Below are 18,553 nucleotides of genomic sequence, written 5' to 3' on the forward strand. Positions count from 1 at the left end.
TATATAGGGAAATCACATTTAAGACTATGATTTGTTGGATTTCTATTGGAATTCATTCAACTTGGTTAATATTATCAGCATGGGATGACAGTTTGATGGTATGCACATTTTGGCCCTGACTGACCCCTTTTGGCTGATGGGTGAGGCTAAAAAGTGTCAATTAAATTCACTTAAATATTTCAAAACTCTTGTAACATTAGCTGGAACCCCATCTTTCAAAGAACTTTAGTCAAAAAAAACACACACACAAAAAAAAGTCCTGTTATTAGACATGTGTTTGTAGGAAGTGGAACAGAAGGAGAAGGAGGACGAAGCTTTAGGTATCACCAAGGTCACCAAGACCAAGGGTGGCAGCAAGCCACGTGTCAAGAAAGTGGCCATAATTGAGACCCAGCCATCCCCAATGGGTAGACGTGTTGAACCTCGAATAGAATCAGCTATGAAGAAGATGACCAAGGCAACTGCTGGTAAAGCTAAAAAAGTGGTAAGCACCAGTGTTGATTTTTATTGGTTAATTATACTGCTATTAGAAAGTCAGCAAGCAGATGGAATTCTTTTTGACTGTTTTAGTGGTTTAACATACTATTTGTTAAATATTCTAGCACAGACTGATACTGAACTTTATTTGCATCAATGAAAAAATAATTTCCTAGTTACAAAATTTTTTTTAGGGAAAAGAAGCCAAGACACTAGATTTTAAGATGGAGGATGACAATGATGAGCCAATGAGTCTTGCTGACCGCCTGAAGGCCAAGGAGATGGGCATGGGCGAAGGGAATGGCAATGAAAAGAAGAAGCGAAGTAAGGCTGTTAGTGCTAACTGTACCGCAAAAATAAGTTTCAAGACTACTAAGTGAAATATTTTTACCATTACAAATTACAAATTTTGGCAGTTTCTTTTTAGTAGAGATAATATCGTATGTTTAAGATATTTAGACTTTTTTTTATTCTTGTGTATTGTGAATTTTCAACTTTGTTGCAATGTTTTACAGGTAAGATTTCTCAATGTAATTTACATGCATGTTCATAAAAGTAGTAAAAAAAGATTTTGGTAAAAGTGATAGTCAAATTCGAAAGGATTCATGAAATTCAGACTGGGAATATATCAGCCATGGAAAACCTTGATATTGATGAAAACATTAAAATATCTGTGTGAATCAACACAGAGTCTATAAGATATAAGTGGAAAATGGTTAAACAACAGACAGATGTTTCCTTACAGATCCCAAAAAAGTGAAAGCTGAACCTGTAATTAAGAAATCCTCCCCTAAAAAATCACCGAAAAAAGGCAAGAAACGGAATCCGTGGTCTGATGATTCTGAGGAAGAACTACCAGTATCTGACTTTGATGATGAGGATATGGATGGAAGTTTCCGTGAGACAGTTGTTAGAGATAGAATGCCAAGGCGAGCAGCAGGTTTGTTCTCATTTTATTAGCTCACCTAGCCCAAAGGGCCGGTGAGCTTATGCCATGGTGCAGTGTCCGTCCGCCTGTCAAGCGTCAACATTTGCTTCAAATCCCTACTTAATCAAAAAGTTATGATTGGGTTTTAATCAATTTGGTAAGAAACATCCATGCGAAAAGAGTAACAGATTTTGCATGTATACAACTAGAACTTTGTCCGGTAGACTACACTCGTTTCACGAACAATACTGATAAAGACTGTGTTTAACATATATGCTATCACTTGTTCAGACTGTTTGAAATTATACTTATTTGTAACATCATGATAGCAGTTGAGCCCTAGACAAGAACTGTTGCTGTTTCGAAAAAAATTAGCTGGGATAGCGAGCAAAAAACTCCAATCATGGCTTCCATGAGGGATGGGGGGTAGGCTTATCACCGAGCATGGGCTTATACCCGAGTGAGGAAATTCGGGACCAAGTAAAAAGTTTGATACAGCGAGAAAATTAAATCAGCTAAGTTCAAATCATTGAGGTTTGACTGTATAAGTATTGTTTGGCATCAAGAAATAAACACAATCATGTTGTAAAAAAAGACCCTGGGGTCTTACCTATCCCTAGGGACTTAGTTTCTTGGTTATATATTTGAAACCGTTGAGATCCCCACTCCAAAACCATTTAGAGTATTGTTGTACATCAAGAGATAAACAATCCTGATGTAAAAACAGGCCCAAGAATCTTTCCCCACCCCAAAGGACTTTGATTCTTGAGACACAATCATGTTGTAAAAGTAAGCTTTTAAAAGCAGGGGTCTTTTCACAACCTAGGGAGTCTGGACTACGTTTCTGAGTCATATTTTTGAATCGGTTGCGATCTCCACTGCGTAACCATATATAGCATCGTTTGAAATCAACATATAAAGCTATTAAAGAATTAAACATGAACATTATTTTGACTTTTGGTCATAGCCTGTAAGGAGGATATTTTCAAACTAAGTTTGCAAAATATTAATAGGACACAGTCATCCGATTATGGATTTGGGACCTATGTTTCATCACTATAAATGGGACATGCTATGGGTATGAGAGGTTCTAAAATTACCAATTAAAAACAGTGGAATGAGTGGATCTGTTGACATAAACAATACCTTTATTCAAACCCTAAACTCCAAAATAAAATCAGTGGTTGCTCGAATACCATGTAACTGCAGAGTAATTTGAAGGATGTTATTATTCCAGCAACCAAGTTGCGATACAGCTATGGGTCGGATGAGGAGGTGATAAAATCTGACTCGGAGAATGACTTCAAACCTGTGGAAGACACTGGCTTTAAACCGAATGAGGATGAGGATGAACCATTAAGTGAAGAAGAGGAAGAATCTTTCATTGGAGGGTCAAAGTTAGTACAGTGAACATTTCAATTCATTGTATAGCTACCTTTTATGCCAGTAATACCATTTAAAGAAAAGACTTAAAAGAAAAAGAAAAGAAAAATAAGTTTAAAGGGGAAATGGACCAGAAACAGTTGTGAAAGCTGACGATGCATCAACTGTTGAACAGATGTAGGCTATATTTTAAAGTGACAGACAATCTGATTAGTTGACAGCTTTGTAAACAATACTAAATATGATCGTTGACCAGTCAGACTGTCCGTTTTAAAATAGCTCTACACCTAATTGATATACAGTCGAATCTGTCCAAACGACCATGTCTCTTAAGTGACTGTTCTATGCGACTATTTCAATTCCTCCAGAGCGTTTTCCCTATATATTTTAACTCTATTTAGTGACTCTCTGTTTAAACGACCAGCAACCGAAAAAAAAAATTTCCAGTGATAACAATAACTCTAATAAGCAACCAGAAGTCTCCAAAATGCCTTCCATTACCATTTTCACCTTGATAACAAGCAGTTTTACTTCTCGAGAAAAAGGACGAGAGAAGAGGCAAGCAGACGGTCTAGAATTCTGACAATTTTCATGACCTTGGGGTCTCACGTTTGCCGCCAGGGGGTAAACTTTACTATATTTTATATAGGGAAATCACATTTTTGATTATTATTTGTTGGTTTTGTATTGGAATTCATTCTAACCTGGTTAACATTATCAGCATGTGATAACAGTTTGATGGTATGCACATGTTGGCCCTGACTGACCCCTTAGACTGATGGGTGGGGCCAAAAAGGTCAGTTAGATTAACTGAAATATTTCAAATCTCAAATGCCCGTTAAGGCCCATAGGCCTCTTGTTCAAAGATTGTAAGTCCGACCATGCACACAAAAAAAAGTTTAACCCCACTGCTGCCCCTCAAATTGAGATACTGTTTTAGAAATCTATTGACTTGTGCGTAATTGTTTTTCAGAGCGGCTCCAGTGAAGAAGGTTATTTCATCTGATGAGGACGATGACCAATTTAATGGAGACACCAATTCCATGGATATTTGGGGACAGTCACAGTCACCTAAAGGTAAGATTTGTCCATAACACATCAGTGAATGCAATCCACGTTATAAGAAATTAGCTCATACATGCACAAATGCACAAATGCACTGGTCAAATATCCTCCCCACCCCTCCACATAGAGATGTTGGCTTACTTTGAATTATTCTGCTGTTTGCAAATTTTTGATGACATACAATGGGTATGAATTTCTGAAATGAAAAAGTACCTTTTTAGCTCACCTGGACCAAAGGTCCGATGAGCTTATGTCATGGCGCAGCGTCCATCGTCCGTCAACATTTGCTTCAAATTGCTACTAGTCAAAAAGTTCTTATTGGATTTTGACCAAAGTTTGGCCAGAAACATCCTTGGCAGAAGGGGATCAAATTTTGCATAAATTGTGACTCTGACCACTAAGGGGCCAAAGGGGCGGGGCCTAATAGGGGAAATTAAGGCAATTCCTTTAAATCACTTCTAGTAATAAAGTTATGAATGGATTTTATCCCAATTTGGTCAGAAACATCCTTGCTAGAAGGGAAACAGATTTTGCATGAATAATGACTCTGACCACTAAGGGGCCCAAGGGGCGGGGCCTAATAGAGGAAATAGAGGTAATTCCTTTAAATCGCTACTAGTCATAAAGTTATGAATGGATTTGAACCCAATTTAGTCAGGAACATCCTTGGGGGAAGGGGAACAGATTTTGCTTAAATGGTGACTCTGACCCCCGAGGGGCCAAAGGGGCAGGGCCCAATAGGGGAAATAGAGGTAATTCCTTTAAATCGCTTCTAGTAATAAAGTTATGAATGGATTTTATCCCAATTTGGCCAGAAACATCCTTGGGGGGAAGGGGAACAGATTTTGCATAAATGGTGACTCTGACCCCAAGGGGCCAAATGGATGGGGCCCAATAGGGGAAATAGAGGTAATTCCTTTAAATCACTTCTTGTCATAAAGTTATGAATGGATTTATCCCAATTTCGTCAGAAACATCCTTGCTAGAAGGGAAACAGATTTTGCATGAATGGTGACTCTGACCACTAAGGGGCCAAAGGGGCGGGGCCCAATAGGGGAAATAGAGGTAATTCATTTAAATCGCTTCTAGTCATAAAGTTATGAATGGATTTTATCCCAATTTGGCCAGAAACGTCCTTGGGGGAAGGGGAACAGATTTTGCATAAATGGTGATTCTGACCCCCCGAGTCGCTATACAGAGGGTCGTTATATAGTAAAATCTCACGGGGAATCTTAAAACCGGTCGTTATAGACAGGCAGTCGTTATATACAGGGGGTCGTTAGAGCAGGTTTGACTGTATATATGTCTATTATTGAAAATGGCAAGGAAAAAATGTTATTGAACATTAAAGAAAGGTATTCATAATTTCTGTATTTCTTCAAATTAATTCAACAGTGAGGCCCCTTGTATAGTAAGAGTATATAGCGCTTAAAGGGTTAATACTATTATACAAATGAGGCTGGTGTGACCCCCTGGAACAGAGGAGTGAGGTCCAAAAAGGGGAAATTAGCCAAAATGTTGCTCTAAAACACTACTCCTTAACACTACTTCTTAATCCCTTAAAGGATTACAACCAAATTCGGTTTGAAACATCATTAGAGGACAGCAATCATAATTTATTTAAATGGGTCAGGTCAGATTCCTGGAGAAAGAAGGGTGGGGCCTGCAAAAGGAGATTATAGGTGAAATATTGCTTAAAAACGCTACTCCTCCTTAATGCCATACTAGATTACAACCATATTAAGTATGAAACATCATTGGGGAAGGTAAATCCTAATTTATATAAATGAGGCTGGTCCGACCAATGAGGACAGAGGCATGGTCCCAAAATGGAAACTTGGCTGAAATTTTGCTTGAAGATGCTACTCCTCCTTTAAGCCAAAATGGATAAAAAACCAAATTTGATTTGAAACTTAACTGGTTGTGAACAGACAATTTATGGTGATGATGCTGGTTTGAACCCTTCAGATTGAGATGTGTGTGTGTCCCTTCTGTAAGTTTTTGTCAGATGACCGTTTAGGCCCATGGGCCTCTTGTTAAATCTACATTAGCTTATGAAAATTATTAACCGTTTTGTCAGGGTACCCGACCCCCCCCCCCCCCCCCCCTCACTCAACTTTGAGGTCCAATTTTAAATTTCCATAGGTGTTGACCCCACCTTTGGTATGCAGGTGTAGTATGGAACTTTGTACACTTCTGTCACTTCAGTTTCCTATTTTAACTGCCATTTCCTGAAATCTGATTAATTGAATTTTGGATATGGGCAGAAGTGTGCAGTTTTAATGAAGTAAAATTTTGACAGTTTTATCATCTACGATTACCGGGGCCATTTGACCAAATTTTACACAACTGGTCGTGTATGACAGGAGCATATTCGTTTTTTACTTCCGTCAAAGTTCAACAAGCATATCATTGAATAACAGCTGCATATACTATTGAGTACTTGAAATGTCAACTTACTTTTCAGCTGACCCAGTTACAGTTGCTGAAAGTGACGAAGATGAAATGTTTAAACCCATAGCACCAATCAAATTAAAGAAAACTGGGCCCCCCAAAGCTCCTGCCACAAAACCCCCAGCAAAGAAAAAGACAGGTAAGATTGTGATCCAAATTGGATTTAGAGGGTAAATATGAGATAGTGGGCTATTTAAATTACCCTGCGTCCATGGTCTATTTGATTATGAGTCTTATCTAGAATACAAAGTGGCCGCTAGGCAGCCATCTGGAATTTGACGGTTAAAGTTTGCTATCACTATTTCTTGAAGTACTGGAATGTATGCTGGGAAATGTTACAGTTTCAGGGAAAAACAAAAACAAACAAAAACCTTGGATTGGTCTGTGACAGCAATGCAAGGTTTGGTATGCTGGGAAATTTTACAGTGCACAATAAAAAAAACCCTACCTTTTTATTATTTCATCTGCTTAAGAGGGTTGATAACTTTTTCTTACTGGTGTATTTAATTATCTAATTTTTGTATGCTTAAGCTAAATATTTTTTTGTGCATTAAATTCTTGAAATGTGTATGAAATCCATTATATTCAAACCACATCTTGTCTCTGTCATTAATATGATCATTTGAACAATTCGTTCTGCCCCTGTTCCTACTGAACCAGTTTTATACACCTACAGCCGACCCAAAACAGCCCTCAATTGCCCAGGCCCTGGCAAAGACAAAACCCAAGTCCAAGCCTGCTACAAAAGCCCCCATCATACTGGACAGCGACGAAGACGATGATGGAATTTTACTCCCTGCTCAAGGTCTATTAACTTTACTTGCTAAAACATATTGGAAGGAAATCTCACAAAATACTAACTGCATGTTGTTTTGAAACCCTTAATTAATATCACACAATTTCCATTGGCTTACAGATGACCTATACAGAGTTGTATTTCTTGAAAAATCACTTTTGTTTCCCATTTCATGACTTATTATTTTCTATTTCTTATTCTAACACATTTAAGAGTCATGATTGCTGTTGTGTTTGTTTGGATTTATTTTCATCTGGTGAAAACTTCTCAATTTTCAATTAAGGATAAACATTTTTATCTCCCGCCCAACAATTTTGATGAAAATTGCTTGTTAGGCTTATTAGTCCCCTGCCGTTTGAAAAACGGGGGGACTTTAGGTTTACCCTCCGTCCGTCTGTCCGTCCGTCAATCCGTCTGTCTGTCTGTCTGTCACGCAACAGTTGTCCGGACAACTCCTAAAGTACTACTCCGATTTTAACAAAACTTGGTATACATGATCAGTATAACATGTAGTTGTGCATCCCACATTTTTTTCTCTCGAAAATCCATTTTTCAAAATGGACGCCGGCTTCTCATTGGTTGAGGCTTGTCCGGACAACTCCTCCTAAAGTACTACTCCGATTTTAACGAAACTTGGTATACATGATCAGTATAACATGTAGTTGTGCATCCCTCATTTTTTTTCTCGAAAATCCATTTTTAGCTCACCTGGTCCAAAGGACCAAGGTGAGCTTATGCCATACCGTGGCGTCCGTCATCCGTCCGTCTGTCGTCCGTCCGTCAACAATTGACTTATTTGACTTCTTCTTCATAACCGCTTTTCGGAATTTGCACAAATTTGGTCAGAAGCATCCCTATGGGTAGGGGACTCAAAATTGTACAAATGATGGGACTGACCCTCTGGGGCGGGGCCAAAAGGGGTCATTTTGATATAAACGACTTCTTCTCTGAAACCAAGCAATGGCTATCACTCATATTTGCCTGGTAGCATCACTATGGGGTGGGGATTCAAAATTGTACAAATGATGGGGCTGACCCCCCAGGGGCCTGAGGGGCGGGGCCAAATGTGGTCAATCTGGCTATATTGATATAAACGACTTCTTCTCTGAAACCAAGCAATGGCTATCGCTCATATTTGCCTGGTAGCATCACTATGGGGTGGGGATTCAAAATTGTACAAATGATGGGGCTGAGGGGTGGGGCCGAATGTTGTCAATTTGGCTATATTGGTATAAACGACTTCTTCTCTGAAACCGAGCAATGCCTGTCGCTCATATTTGCCTGGTAGCATCACTATGGGGTGGGGATTCAAAATTGTACAAATGATGGGACTGACCCCCCAGGGGCCTGAGGGGCGGGGCCAAATGTGCTCAATCTGGCTATATTCATATAATTGACTTCTTCTCTGGAACCAAACAATGGAAATCTCTCATATTTTACTGGTAGCATCACCTTTGGGTAGGAATTTGAAATTGTACAAATGACGGGGCCGACCCCCTGGGGGCTGAGGGGCGGGGCCAAAAGGGGTCAGTTTTGCAAAATTGATATAAATGACTTCTGCTCTGAAACTAAGCAATGGATATCGCTCCTATTTGCCTGGTAGCATCCCTATGGGGTGGGGATTCAAAATTGTACAAATGGTGGGGCTGACCCCCAAGGGGCCTGAGGGGCGGGGTCAAAATTGGTCAATTTGTTTAAACAACTTCTTCTCTGAAACAAAGCAATGGATATTACTCACATTTGTATGGTAGCATGGTTATGGGGTTGGGATTCAAAATTGTACAAATGTTGGGGTTGACCCGGGCCGTCAGGGGGCTGAGGGGTGGGGCCAAAAGGGGTCAATTTGGCTAAATTATTAAACAACTTATTCTCTGAAACTTAGCAATGGTTTGACTGGTAGCATCCTATTGGGGTAGGAATTCAAAATTGTATAAAGGAAGGAGATGACCCCCCCCCCCAGGGGGCAGAGGGCAGGGTCAAAAGGGGTCAATTAATCTAAATAAGATCTTCTCTGAAACTAAGCAATGGATATCACTCACATTTGTGTGGTAGCATCCCTATGGGGTCGTGCCAAAAGTCAATTTCATTTCATGGATTAATGCACTTTTTGGCATTTTTAGTATTAAAATAAAACCAATATACATGTACCCATATAAAATGCATATGATATATATTGACATAGCAATACCAGTGACAAATATACTTAAGCATCATTCTTGTTTCATATCTCATGAAACCAGGTGAGCGATACAGGCCTCTGGGCCTCTTGTTAAAAAATGAATAGGTGCACTTCTAGCTCAGGCAGGGGACTTTGTATTGCTGTTGCAATACTATCCATCCTTGTTACCTATATATCCCTTGCTCAAGTTTGATTATCGGCATATTCCGCACATATTTTATGAGGCTGCTGTGATCAGGTTGGCTAATTGCTTTGCGCACAATATTTACTTAAGTCCCTATTTCAAGTTTGATTATCAGCATATTCCGCACATATTTAATGAGGTTGCTATGACCTGATTGGCTGATTGCTACAATATCTGCATGGGTGGGGGATCTTGATGACTGTCCTTGTAATTTTTCAGTTGATGTGATCATAACTCATTGAGGTAAATTGTGTAAACACATGTACAAAGCCCACTTAAGTGGGTCAGTTACTCGGGGGGGATGTATGTTGCCAATGTTTTGCATGGATGTTCCTTTAAGCTCCAACAATATGTTTTGATACTTGTGGCATGGAACTCTTTTACTCTTTTGAAAGCTGCACTTGTTAAGGGATCAACCACTACATTGGATTTCTTCCAAAACGATATCGTGTGTAAAAAGAGACAATGATTTTTAGACTCTTAACAAAGGTAAAACTGCACAAATTTCCAAAACTGATATACGATTAATTTCAAGTTGGGCCATAAGACTTTGTCAACAAATTATTTACAATTCATACAGTGTTTTTTGTCCAGAGCATAACTTCAAGAAATGAACAACACACAAGAGAAATGCAATTTATATTATTTATTCAAACAGTTTTGATACTTTTTCGACATATATGACCGACTGTCGTTTTCGGCCATAATCCTTATGTAATAATTGTTCTCCATGATGATGTCACAAAATATCACACCAGTCCAATGTTGCCATTCCTCATGTTTATATTGAGGTACATAGTTCTCCACTAGCTCTCAGTCACACCCATATACATCATCCATACTTGGAACTTAACTGTTCACTGTCGACTCTAAACCAGAGTATAAATATAATATTAAAGTATCCAAGAAAACCTCCTTCTAATTGATATAGTCCTTCTAATGGAATCTTCCCTTCTAATTGATATAGTCCTTCTAATGGAATCTTCCCTTCTAATTGATATAGTCCTTCTAATGGAATCTTCCCTTCTAATTGATATAGTCCTTCTAATGGAATCTTCCCTTCTAATTGATATAGTCCTTCTAATGGAATCTTCCCTTCTAATTGATATAGTCCTTCTAATGGAATCTTCCCTTCTAATTCATTCTCCTGATTTTTTGGAATCCTAGATTCTTCTTCTAATGGAATGTTCTCCTTCTTTAGATTCCCCTTATTTTGGGCTCTTAGCCCTTACTTTATAGTTACAGCTCGTCCCTTGGGAGGACACCCAGTATAGACTCCCTAGGGATCTCTGGATAATGCTCGAAAGAACCAGTTTGTATTTCTTACACTAGTTTCATTTGTCATAGCAAACAAACTTTTCTATTTACAATCAATATAAAAGTTTTATCTAAAAGAGGACTTCTTCTATTTTTTACTGATATAGAAATTACATAAAACCATTATTAAGTATAAATGTTACCTTAGAAATACAGACTTCCATCTACTGTACATTTCAGTAAAGGCTACACAGCTTCTAAACTATGTTGTCATATAAAACAATGTATAAATTCTAGACCACTTACTGCATCTAATGGTATGGATATTATAGTCCACATTAAAATAGTTATTAAGTTATTTATTGTTTTCAATATAAAACAAACACAACCTCTTCAACTATCTTGACTTTAGCTTAGAAAGTCTCCTGTACCATATGGTCACCATGGGGGACAGACCCTTCCCTTCAGTTAGGGGTTATGGGCCCAGCATGGCACCTTTACCTATACAGTGGACAGCCTTATCCTGTTATCTATATATATGTTATATTTATTTACATAACATAATTAAGACTACTTCTGTCTGTCATACATACATGAGCAAAAGAATTGCTTAGACATCAGGTCTACCCTACTGGCATTTTGCATAGACTGACAGGTTTTTCTGTAGCATCGGTCTATGGTTACTTATGCATACTGGTTTATGTCGTTTAAATTCCTACAGTCCTGAACAACTGAATGGATTTAGATAAAAGTTAGTTAAGGAGCATTATTAGTCAAATGAGATCTAATGTTGTATTGGGGCAGGAGAAAACTTGAAAAGGGGGCCAAATAGAGGAAATATAGCAAAACACCTTAAGAATCCTTTTTCAAAAATGATAGGGTTTGCTCCACCTATAGTTTTGAACAGGTTTTGGAAGGGGCTATTTGAAAGAAGGAAAATATTTGAAATATTACTTGAATATGAGATTATTTTGTTATAATTAATGAAATATCCAGGTGAATGATATGCAGGCCCTCTGGGCCTCTTGTCCATTCATTATTTTTAAGGGCAACATTTCATTTCAATAATGTTCCTCTTCATCGTTTTTACCCCTGGTTGACTGCAGTTTTTAAGTCACCTGAAAGGAAGTCTTAAGTCTAAAAGCCTTTCGTCTGTCGTACATTGTCCGTCCATAAACAATTTACATTTTTTACGACTTCTGCAAAATCGCCTGACCATAATTCTATGGAATCTGTCTGGAAGCTTTCATGGCCGAAAGTCAAGAAAAATTGTGAATTATATGGGGAAGGGGTAAACTTTACTGTAGTTCATATAGGGGAAAACACATTTTTGACAATCTGATTTCTGTTAAAATTTGTTCCAATACATTATCAGCATGGAATGACAGTTTGATGGTTACTCCAATAATATTAGAGGTTAACACGACAGGAAACTTTTGTCTCACGATGTGACCTACCTTATTCTATTTAGATATGAATATACAGTTACAAAATTTATGTCCATACCTGTATCCAAAAACCAGTGAATGACCCTTTCTTGTCATTTAAGCGTAGGTCCCACTTAAATATACGCCATACTTGATTTGATGGTGACCTCTGGGTTATTTCCGATTCATCCAAATTGGGAGTTGAAATAGACGAAACAAATGAAACAATGTGAAAGTTTAATGATGTTTCATTTGCTTTCCATATTATATATTAATGTTGAAAGTGAATTTGTGTGGATTTAATTATATTTAAGAGGTGTCCATCAACAGTTTATAAATAAATGGATTAATACTTCATCAACAAGTAAGTGACACATAGGTGTAAGATATATTATCGTTTTAGATGGTTTATGAAACTTTTTTTGTTGCGCCCCAGAATCAGGGCGCTGGCAGCTACAAGAAACACACGCTGATGGAATATGAGGTCCTAATATCCACCAATGTAATCAGGTTAAATAACACCTCATATACATAGGAGTATTTGATGGTATGTTCATGTTGTCCCTGACTGACCTCCTGGACTGATGGTGGTGCCAAAAAGGGTCAAATTAACTGAAATATTTCAAAACTCAGGTGACTGTTAAGCCCATGGGACTCTTGTTGAGTTAAACATTGTAGTAGGAAATGAATTGTTCCTGTTGGTGAAATGACAAGACTTCCTTGTGATTTATAGGCAACATACAGTTGATTGTAAGTAGTTCTGCAGTGCCAAGGAATCAGTTTTGTTTTTGTATTTCAGATTTACCGCCCAAGGAAAAGAAACCCAGAAAACCTAAGACCAAGAAATCTGTAGACTCGGACAGTGAGGACAAGCCAAAGAAAAAGCCAGCAAGCAAGAGACCTGCCAAGTTTGTTGATTCTGATATGTCTGAAGATGAATTTGTGCCCAAAAAGAAAAAGGCAGCAAAAAAAGCAACAAAGGTAAAAGTCAAGTCTGTTTTACCATGAAATAAATTTGTAGGGAAAACTAATTTGAGAATTTTTGCATATTATAGCCCCAAAATTTTACATGTTGTTTGATTTCAATGAAAATTAGTTTATAGGGGTATTAGGGGACTTTGAATTCAATGTAATGGGTTTTGTAGCAATAGTAACCACATGAATGCTTCTGATTGGTCGATATTTAAATATTGTCCAATTTTGATGAAAATTTGTATGTATATAGGGGTATAAGGGGACCTATGATTTAACCGTATGGGTTTGGGTGCCATAGTACCTGTATAGAGTCTTCTGATTGGTCAAAATTTAGATATTGTTTGATTTTGATGAAAATTGGTTAATAGGGTTAAGGGACTGCAAATTCAACCGCATGGATTTGGTTGCCATAGAGACCACATTTGCATCTTCAGGAATATGGGAGCTGTTAGGGGGATTTCTGTAAGAGTTTCTTATTACAATTAGTACATGTCATATAACATATTATATTATGTGATGGGATCTTGTGCTTGTGTCAAAGTCATATGGAATTGGTTCGCCTTCCAAATAGGTTCACAACATTAAATTCCACATTACTCATGTGAGATCTATAAAAGGAAACAGATAATAGTTACGTAATAGGTGTTATGATACTGATAACAAGAGTATGTGAAGGGTGTTATCAAAGTGATAACAGTGTAGATATGTAATGGGTGTTATCACACTGATAACAAAGGTTGGTATGTAATAGACCAGTCAATTTACAAAAAAAAAAAAAAAAAATGTGGGACAGGGGGAAGGCACTTTGAAAAGATACTGATAGATACTGATAACAAGAGTATGTGAAGGGTGTTATCAAAGTGATAACAGTGTAGATATGTAATGGGTGTTATCACACTGATAACAAAGGTTGGTATGTAATAGACCAGTCAATTTACAAAAAAAAAACAAAAAACAAATGTGGGACAGGGGGAAGGCACTTTGAAATAAGGAGACACACCTATAGAAGTTTTGATGACCCTCCCACATATCAACTTTTTTGTGAACAGTACCCTGGTATAGAAGCAATTTTAATGTTTGAAAGCATGCGAGAATTTATAAACCCACAGGACAAACTGACGGCTATATTAAAGAGTAAAGCATCTGCTGCTCTGCAGACATCATTTTCTGGGTAAAAATCTCACTGCTATGAACAGACATTCATTTCAACTGAACTGCTTGTGGACTGGCATGGATACATAGAGTTGAAGTATCAGACTAGTTCTTGAAGTAAATGTATTGTGAGGTCAAACACTTGACAGGAAAAACAAATTGTTGACAATGATTCTTTTCCTTAAATCTAATATTTATGTCCATTAATTTATCATATCAAATCCTGTTTTGTACAAAATGGGCATTAATATTATGTACTGGATAAACAGCTGCCATTAATAAAACAAAACTTGGAAAGTAAAAAATTTACATTTGGCACTGCAGTCTTCCATTTCCCTAATGTTAATCTTGGCTGCATCAGCCTATAGATGCCTTCATGATATATACCTTCATTCAAGGTCACAGGGGTCAAATATTCTAAAATCTAAAAATGATTTCTCTTCTCACTAACCAAGAGGACAAGAAACCTCATATTGGGCCTGTTGCATTTTCAAATTAATGACCTTGGCCTTCATTCAAGGTCGCAGGAGTCAAATATGCTAAAAGTCCTTAAACTAAATAATAAATAAAATCTTTTACAATGTCACTCAACAAATAGACTCTACTCACGGGTAGCTTTCGACCACTATCTGGTGGCCTTCTTCAGCCCTAACAGTGGTCAGTCAGGGGCTACAGACTAATCTGGTATGGGATTCAGTCACATGACCCAGGTATTAACCCTAAGTCATTTGACTGAATCAGGCTGGCGTAGACCGGTGGTAGATGGTAGTCCCCTGTCCTGGTTGAGTGTGGGTCTAGATGCCGAGATGTAGATAGCCTCTTTAAACCCCTTTCTGGAACCAGCACGGGTCCTGGTCTAGAACATTGATGTTCTGTGCCGTAAAGGAGTGGGAACAGTGGTTTATGTGTGCTCCCACAGGTGATGATTCCCTGCGGTGTTCTATGACCCTCTTCCGGAGAGCTCTATCTCGCTTACATATGTAGCTGGACAGTCTGTACACTGGATGTGGTAGATAGCTCCTGACTTATCTAGTGGTTGAAATTTAGATATAATCCAATTTCAATTTTGATGAAATTTGGTATATAGGTACATCATTGGACAAGTCACTTTCATAACCTCACTTTCACATTTCAACAAAATTGGACACCATATCCTGGCCTCTGATTGGTCCAAATTTGAATACTGTCAAATTTTGATGTGTAAGTACATACATCATTGGACACTGTCACTCTCATAATTCACTTCCACATTTTAACAAACTGGCCTCCAATTGGTCTCAATTTCAACGAAAATAGGTATATAGGGATTTTTAGGGTTGGAAACACAATGGTACAACTGCGGGGGCGTTTGGGACTTCTGTTATGGTTTCCCATTACAATTAGTACTTGTTTATTATACCCTCGCAACAAAGTTATGGGGGTATACTGGAATCAGGTTGTCCGTCCGTCTGTAGACACATTTTGTCCGGACAACTCCTCCTAAACCGATGGGCTGATTCCAATGAAACTTCACACAAATATAGAGGACCATGTGTAGATGTGCATAGTTAGTCAGCCATCCTGGCGACAGTTCTAGTTAAACTGCTGTTTTGGGGACCCATACATGTTTTCCTGGAACAGCCGTTATGGATGTTACGGCAATTACAGGGTAGTTATGTAATAGGTGGAAATAAGATTTGAAGAATTTAGTGATAACATGTCTTACTGATACTTTGTTCACAGAGCAAGAAGAAGGCTTTTTCCAGTGACGATGATGGTAGCGACATGGCAGATGAGGTGTATGTCCCTCGTGCCACTACAGGACGGGTGCGCAATGTTGCCAAATACACATTTGACGAGGATGGTGACAGTGATATGGATTGAACATATAACTACCAATACCTGAAAGGTTTTTGCTGCTGGTTGGACCATTCAGTGTTTGTGTAAGGTCTTACTAAGCGATCTTGCTAAGCAGAAGTGGCTGCAATGTTCTCAAACGACCATATAGAGAATTGGGTTTCCCAGTGTTCATGTAAGGTCAAATATTGAATGACATGACTATCAGTGACATGTTATTCCAGTTCAAACCAGACCTGTTCTAATCTATGTGGGTTGTGCACTGTTGCAGTGGTAGATACACATAAGGATATGTAAAGACAGCCTACTGCACTGTTGTATGATGTGAAGAGGACAGAATCTGAAGACATGTGTTCTGTAATAAGAGATTAATTTATTGGAACAGAAATGACGTATAATTATTTTCACCAGGAGATTGTGCATCTTGTTTGAATCACTTTTAAGTGGATAATTCATACCTGGTTTGTAATATGTATGGACATTTGTAACTCGGAAAAAACGTTTGAAAAATTCCTTTTCATATTTGAAAGGACATGCCATTACAGAAATATTTAAATGATATCATATAACAGATAGGCAGCTTTGAAATTTCGAGTTGACAGGTGTACTCTTGTTAAGGTTAATGATAGTATACAGCCTGATGATCGCCAGGTCTGTGATACAAGGGCGAACCCTTATCAAGCTGTACTTCAAACTACACAGATGTTTATGAGGAGGTATTAGGAAAGGAGAAGCTAATTTGATATAAAGTCTCGCGCATTATATTTACTACCATTTTATGTTTTAAAGTATTGAACATTTATTTTCCAAATTAACTTATTTTGTTGTAAATAGTGATACGACATATTGAACTGTAACACATCACTTTCAATGATTTATTCTTAAAATAAGTTTTGTGTAGTCATTTAAGAAAGAGGAAAAATAAGTTGTTGCTCTTAAAACATTAAATAAGTGAAGTGTCTTTTTGTGTTGACAATTGTGGGGAACAAAAGTTGACCTGACCATTTACATGTTACAGTGATGATGATGTAGCATCATGACATTATTTTTTATTCATCATATTAAGAAGTTTTAGTTAAAGAACTTTTTTTATCGAGACTAAAGTTGGTTGTCTGCCATTGATTAGTCATCATCATCCCATCTCATTAATTATTAAATGTTACACACAGTATATCATCAGTTTGTTGCTGAATTTTAGATAATTAACATCAGCCTTTCATGAGATTTCTAGACCTTTTTCTGTCACTCTCCTATCTTTTCTCTCCATCATGTTTTGTGTGAGAGAGTATGATGATCATTTTATTGTGCAAAACAGAATTCATTTCATGCATACTTTGTCCATGTCATTAAATCATTCACCAAACAGTGACTTGTTCGTGTTTTTAGTTGACTTGTCGGATAAGATTTAATGTAAATTAATTGAATGCTTGTTATGAGAAAGCAGAGAAGAGTTTAAAAAGTTCAGTGTCTCCTAGGACTAGTAGAGATCATTCACTGATCTGGGATATCTCATTTGAAAATTCTAATCGGTACTCTAGCGACTTCATTTGCAAAAGAACCAAGATATCTCCCACAAGTTTCGGGGTTCGGACACTTAACCATAATAAACAAGTTAGAGTTTCAGGCTTTTTAGGTTATGGTCACGATAAGTATACATATTATAATAACATGAGGGTCAAAGAAGTAATATGAACAGTATAATCCAGATAACACTGGATCCTCACATAAATGTATGGAGGATACGAATTACTTGTAATGATTATATGGGGCAAAGAAGTGATTCAAACAGTGTAAACAATAAGGCTTGTTAAATTTTCGAGGCAATCCGCCCCTTTATCAAAACACAAAAAATTACAAATACAATCACATAATATATATAAGAAGTACTGGAAATACAATAAAATACAATAAGAATAATGTTTTAGTAACTGGAGAAACCACAATGAACCCTTTGGCAAACGTGGGCCGAAGGCGGATACTAGCGTGACTGTATCACATTCAACACTAGAACGCTATGCGACCAATGGCAGAGATATTTTGAATTCCCCCGCACATGTAATAACATATATAGCTTAGAAACACAAATGAAGAAGGAAGACAACTTTTTGACTCGAACTCGCGATCTACGGCACCCAAAAGCCTAGCCATAAATACCCGCAGCTTATACTGCTGCGTCACATCGGCGTTCTTAAAAAAAAAAGACGTTTCAATGGCGCAGTGACAGTCGGCCCAATATCCTGATCACTGTGGTCATCTATTAGATGATATGAATACCTGGATCGCAATGTATTTACATACATGGATACGAATTGTACATACTTTTATATTATAAATATTTCTCTCGGTACAACTACATCATGGTGCTAGTAGGAAACATATATTGCTTAATACTCAGTATGCTTGTTGAAAAGCATGTTGCATTATGTGTAACCTTTAATGA

At 37.7% G+C, this 18,553-nt stretch overlaps 1 protein-coding gene across 3 annotated transcripts in view; it reads left to right on the forward strand.

Moving 5' to 3' along the window:
* LOC117317785 (DNA topoisomerase 2-alpha-like) overlaps positions 1-17,479 on the forward strand; it is a 61,934-nt gene extending 44,455 nt beyond the window's left edge. For 2 of the 3 annotated variants that reach the window (XM_033872716.1, XM_033872714.1), the window contains exons 25-33: positions 284-484; positions 672-801; positions 1,223-1,417; positions 2,643-2,802; positions 3,762-3,865; positions 6,321-6,446; positions 6,984-7,112; positions 12,950-13,131; positions 16,000-17,479. In XM_033872716.1, the coding sequence (XP_033728607.1) occupies positions 284-484; positions 672-801; positions 1,223-1,417; positions 2,643-2,802; positions 3,762-3,865; positions 6,321-6,446; positions 6,984-7,112; positions 12,950-13,131; positions 16,000-16,140 (1,368 nt within the window). In that variant the 3' untranslated portion in view covers positions 16,141-17,479. The remainder of the gene's footprint in view (positions 1-283; positions 485-671; positions 802-1,222; positions 1,418-2,642; positions 2,803-3,761; positions 3,866-6,320; positions 6,447-6,983; positions 7,113-12,949; positions 13,132-15,999) is intronic. The other variant, XM_033872715.1, reaches the window with a different exon arrangement.
* Positions 17,480-18,553: the final 1,074 nt, after the last annotated feature.

This window comes from Pecten maximus, chromosome 19 (genome assembly GCF_902652985.1).
Source record: "Pecten maximus chromosome 19, xPecMax1.1, whole genome shotgun sequence".
Taxonomy (NCBI): Eukaryota; Metazoa; Mollusca; class Bivalvia; order Pectinida; family Pectinidae; genus Pecten; species Pecten maximus.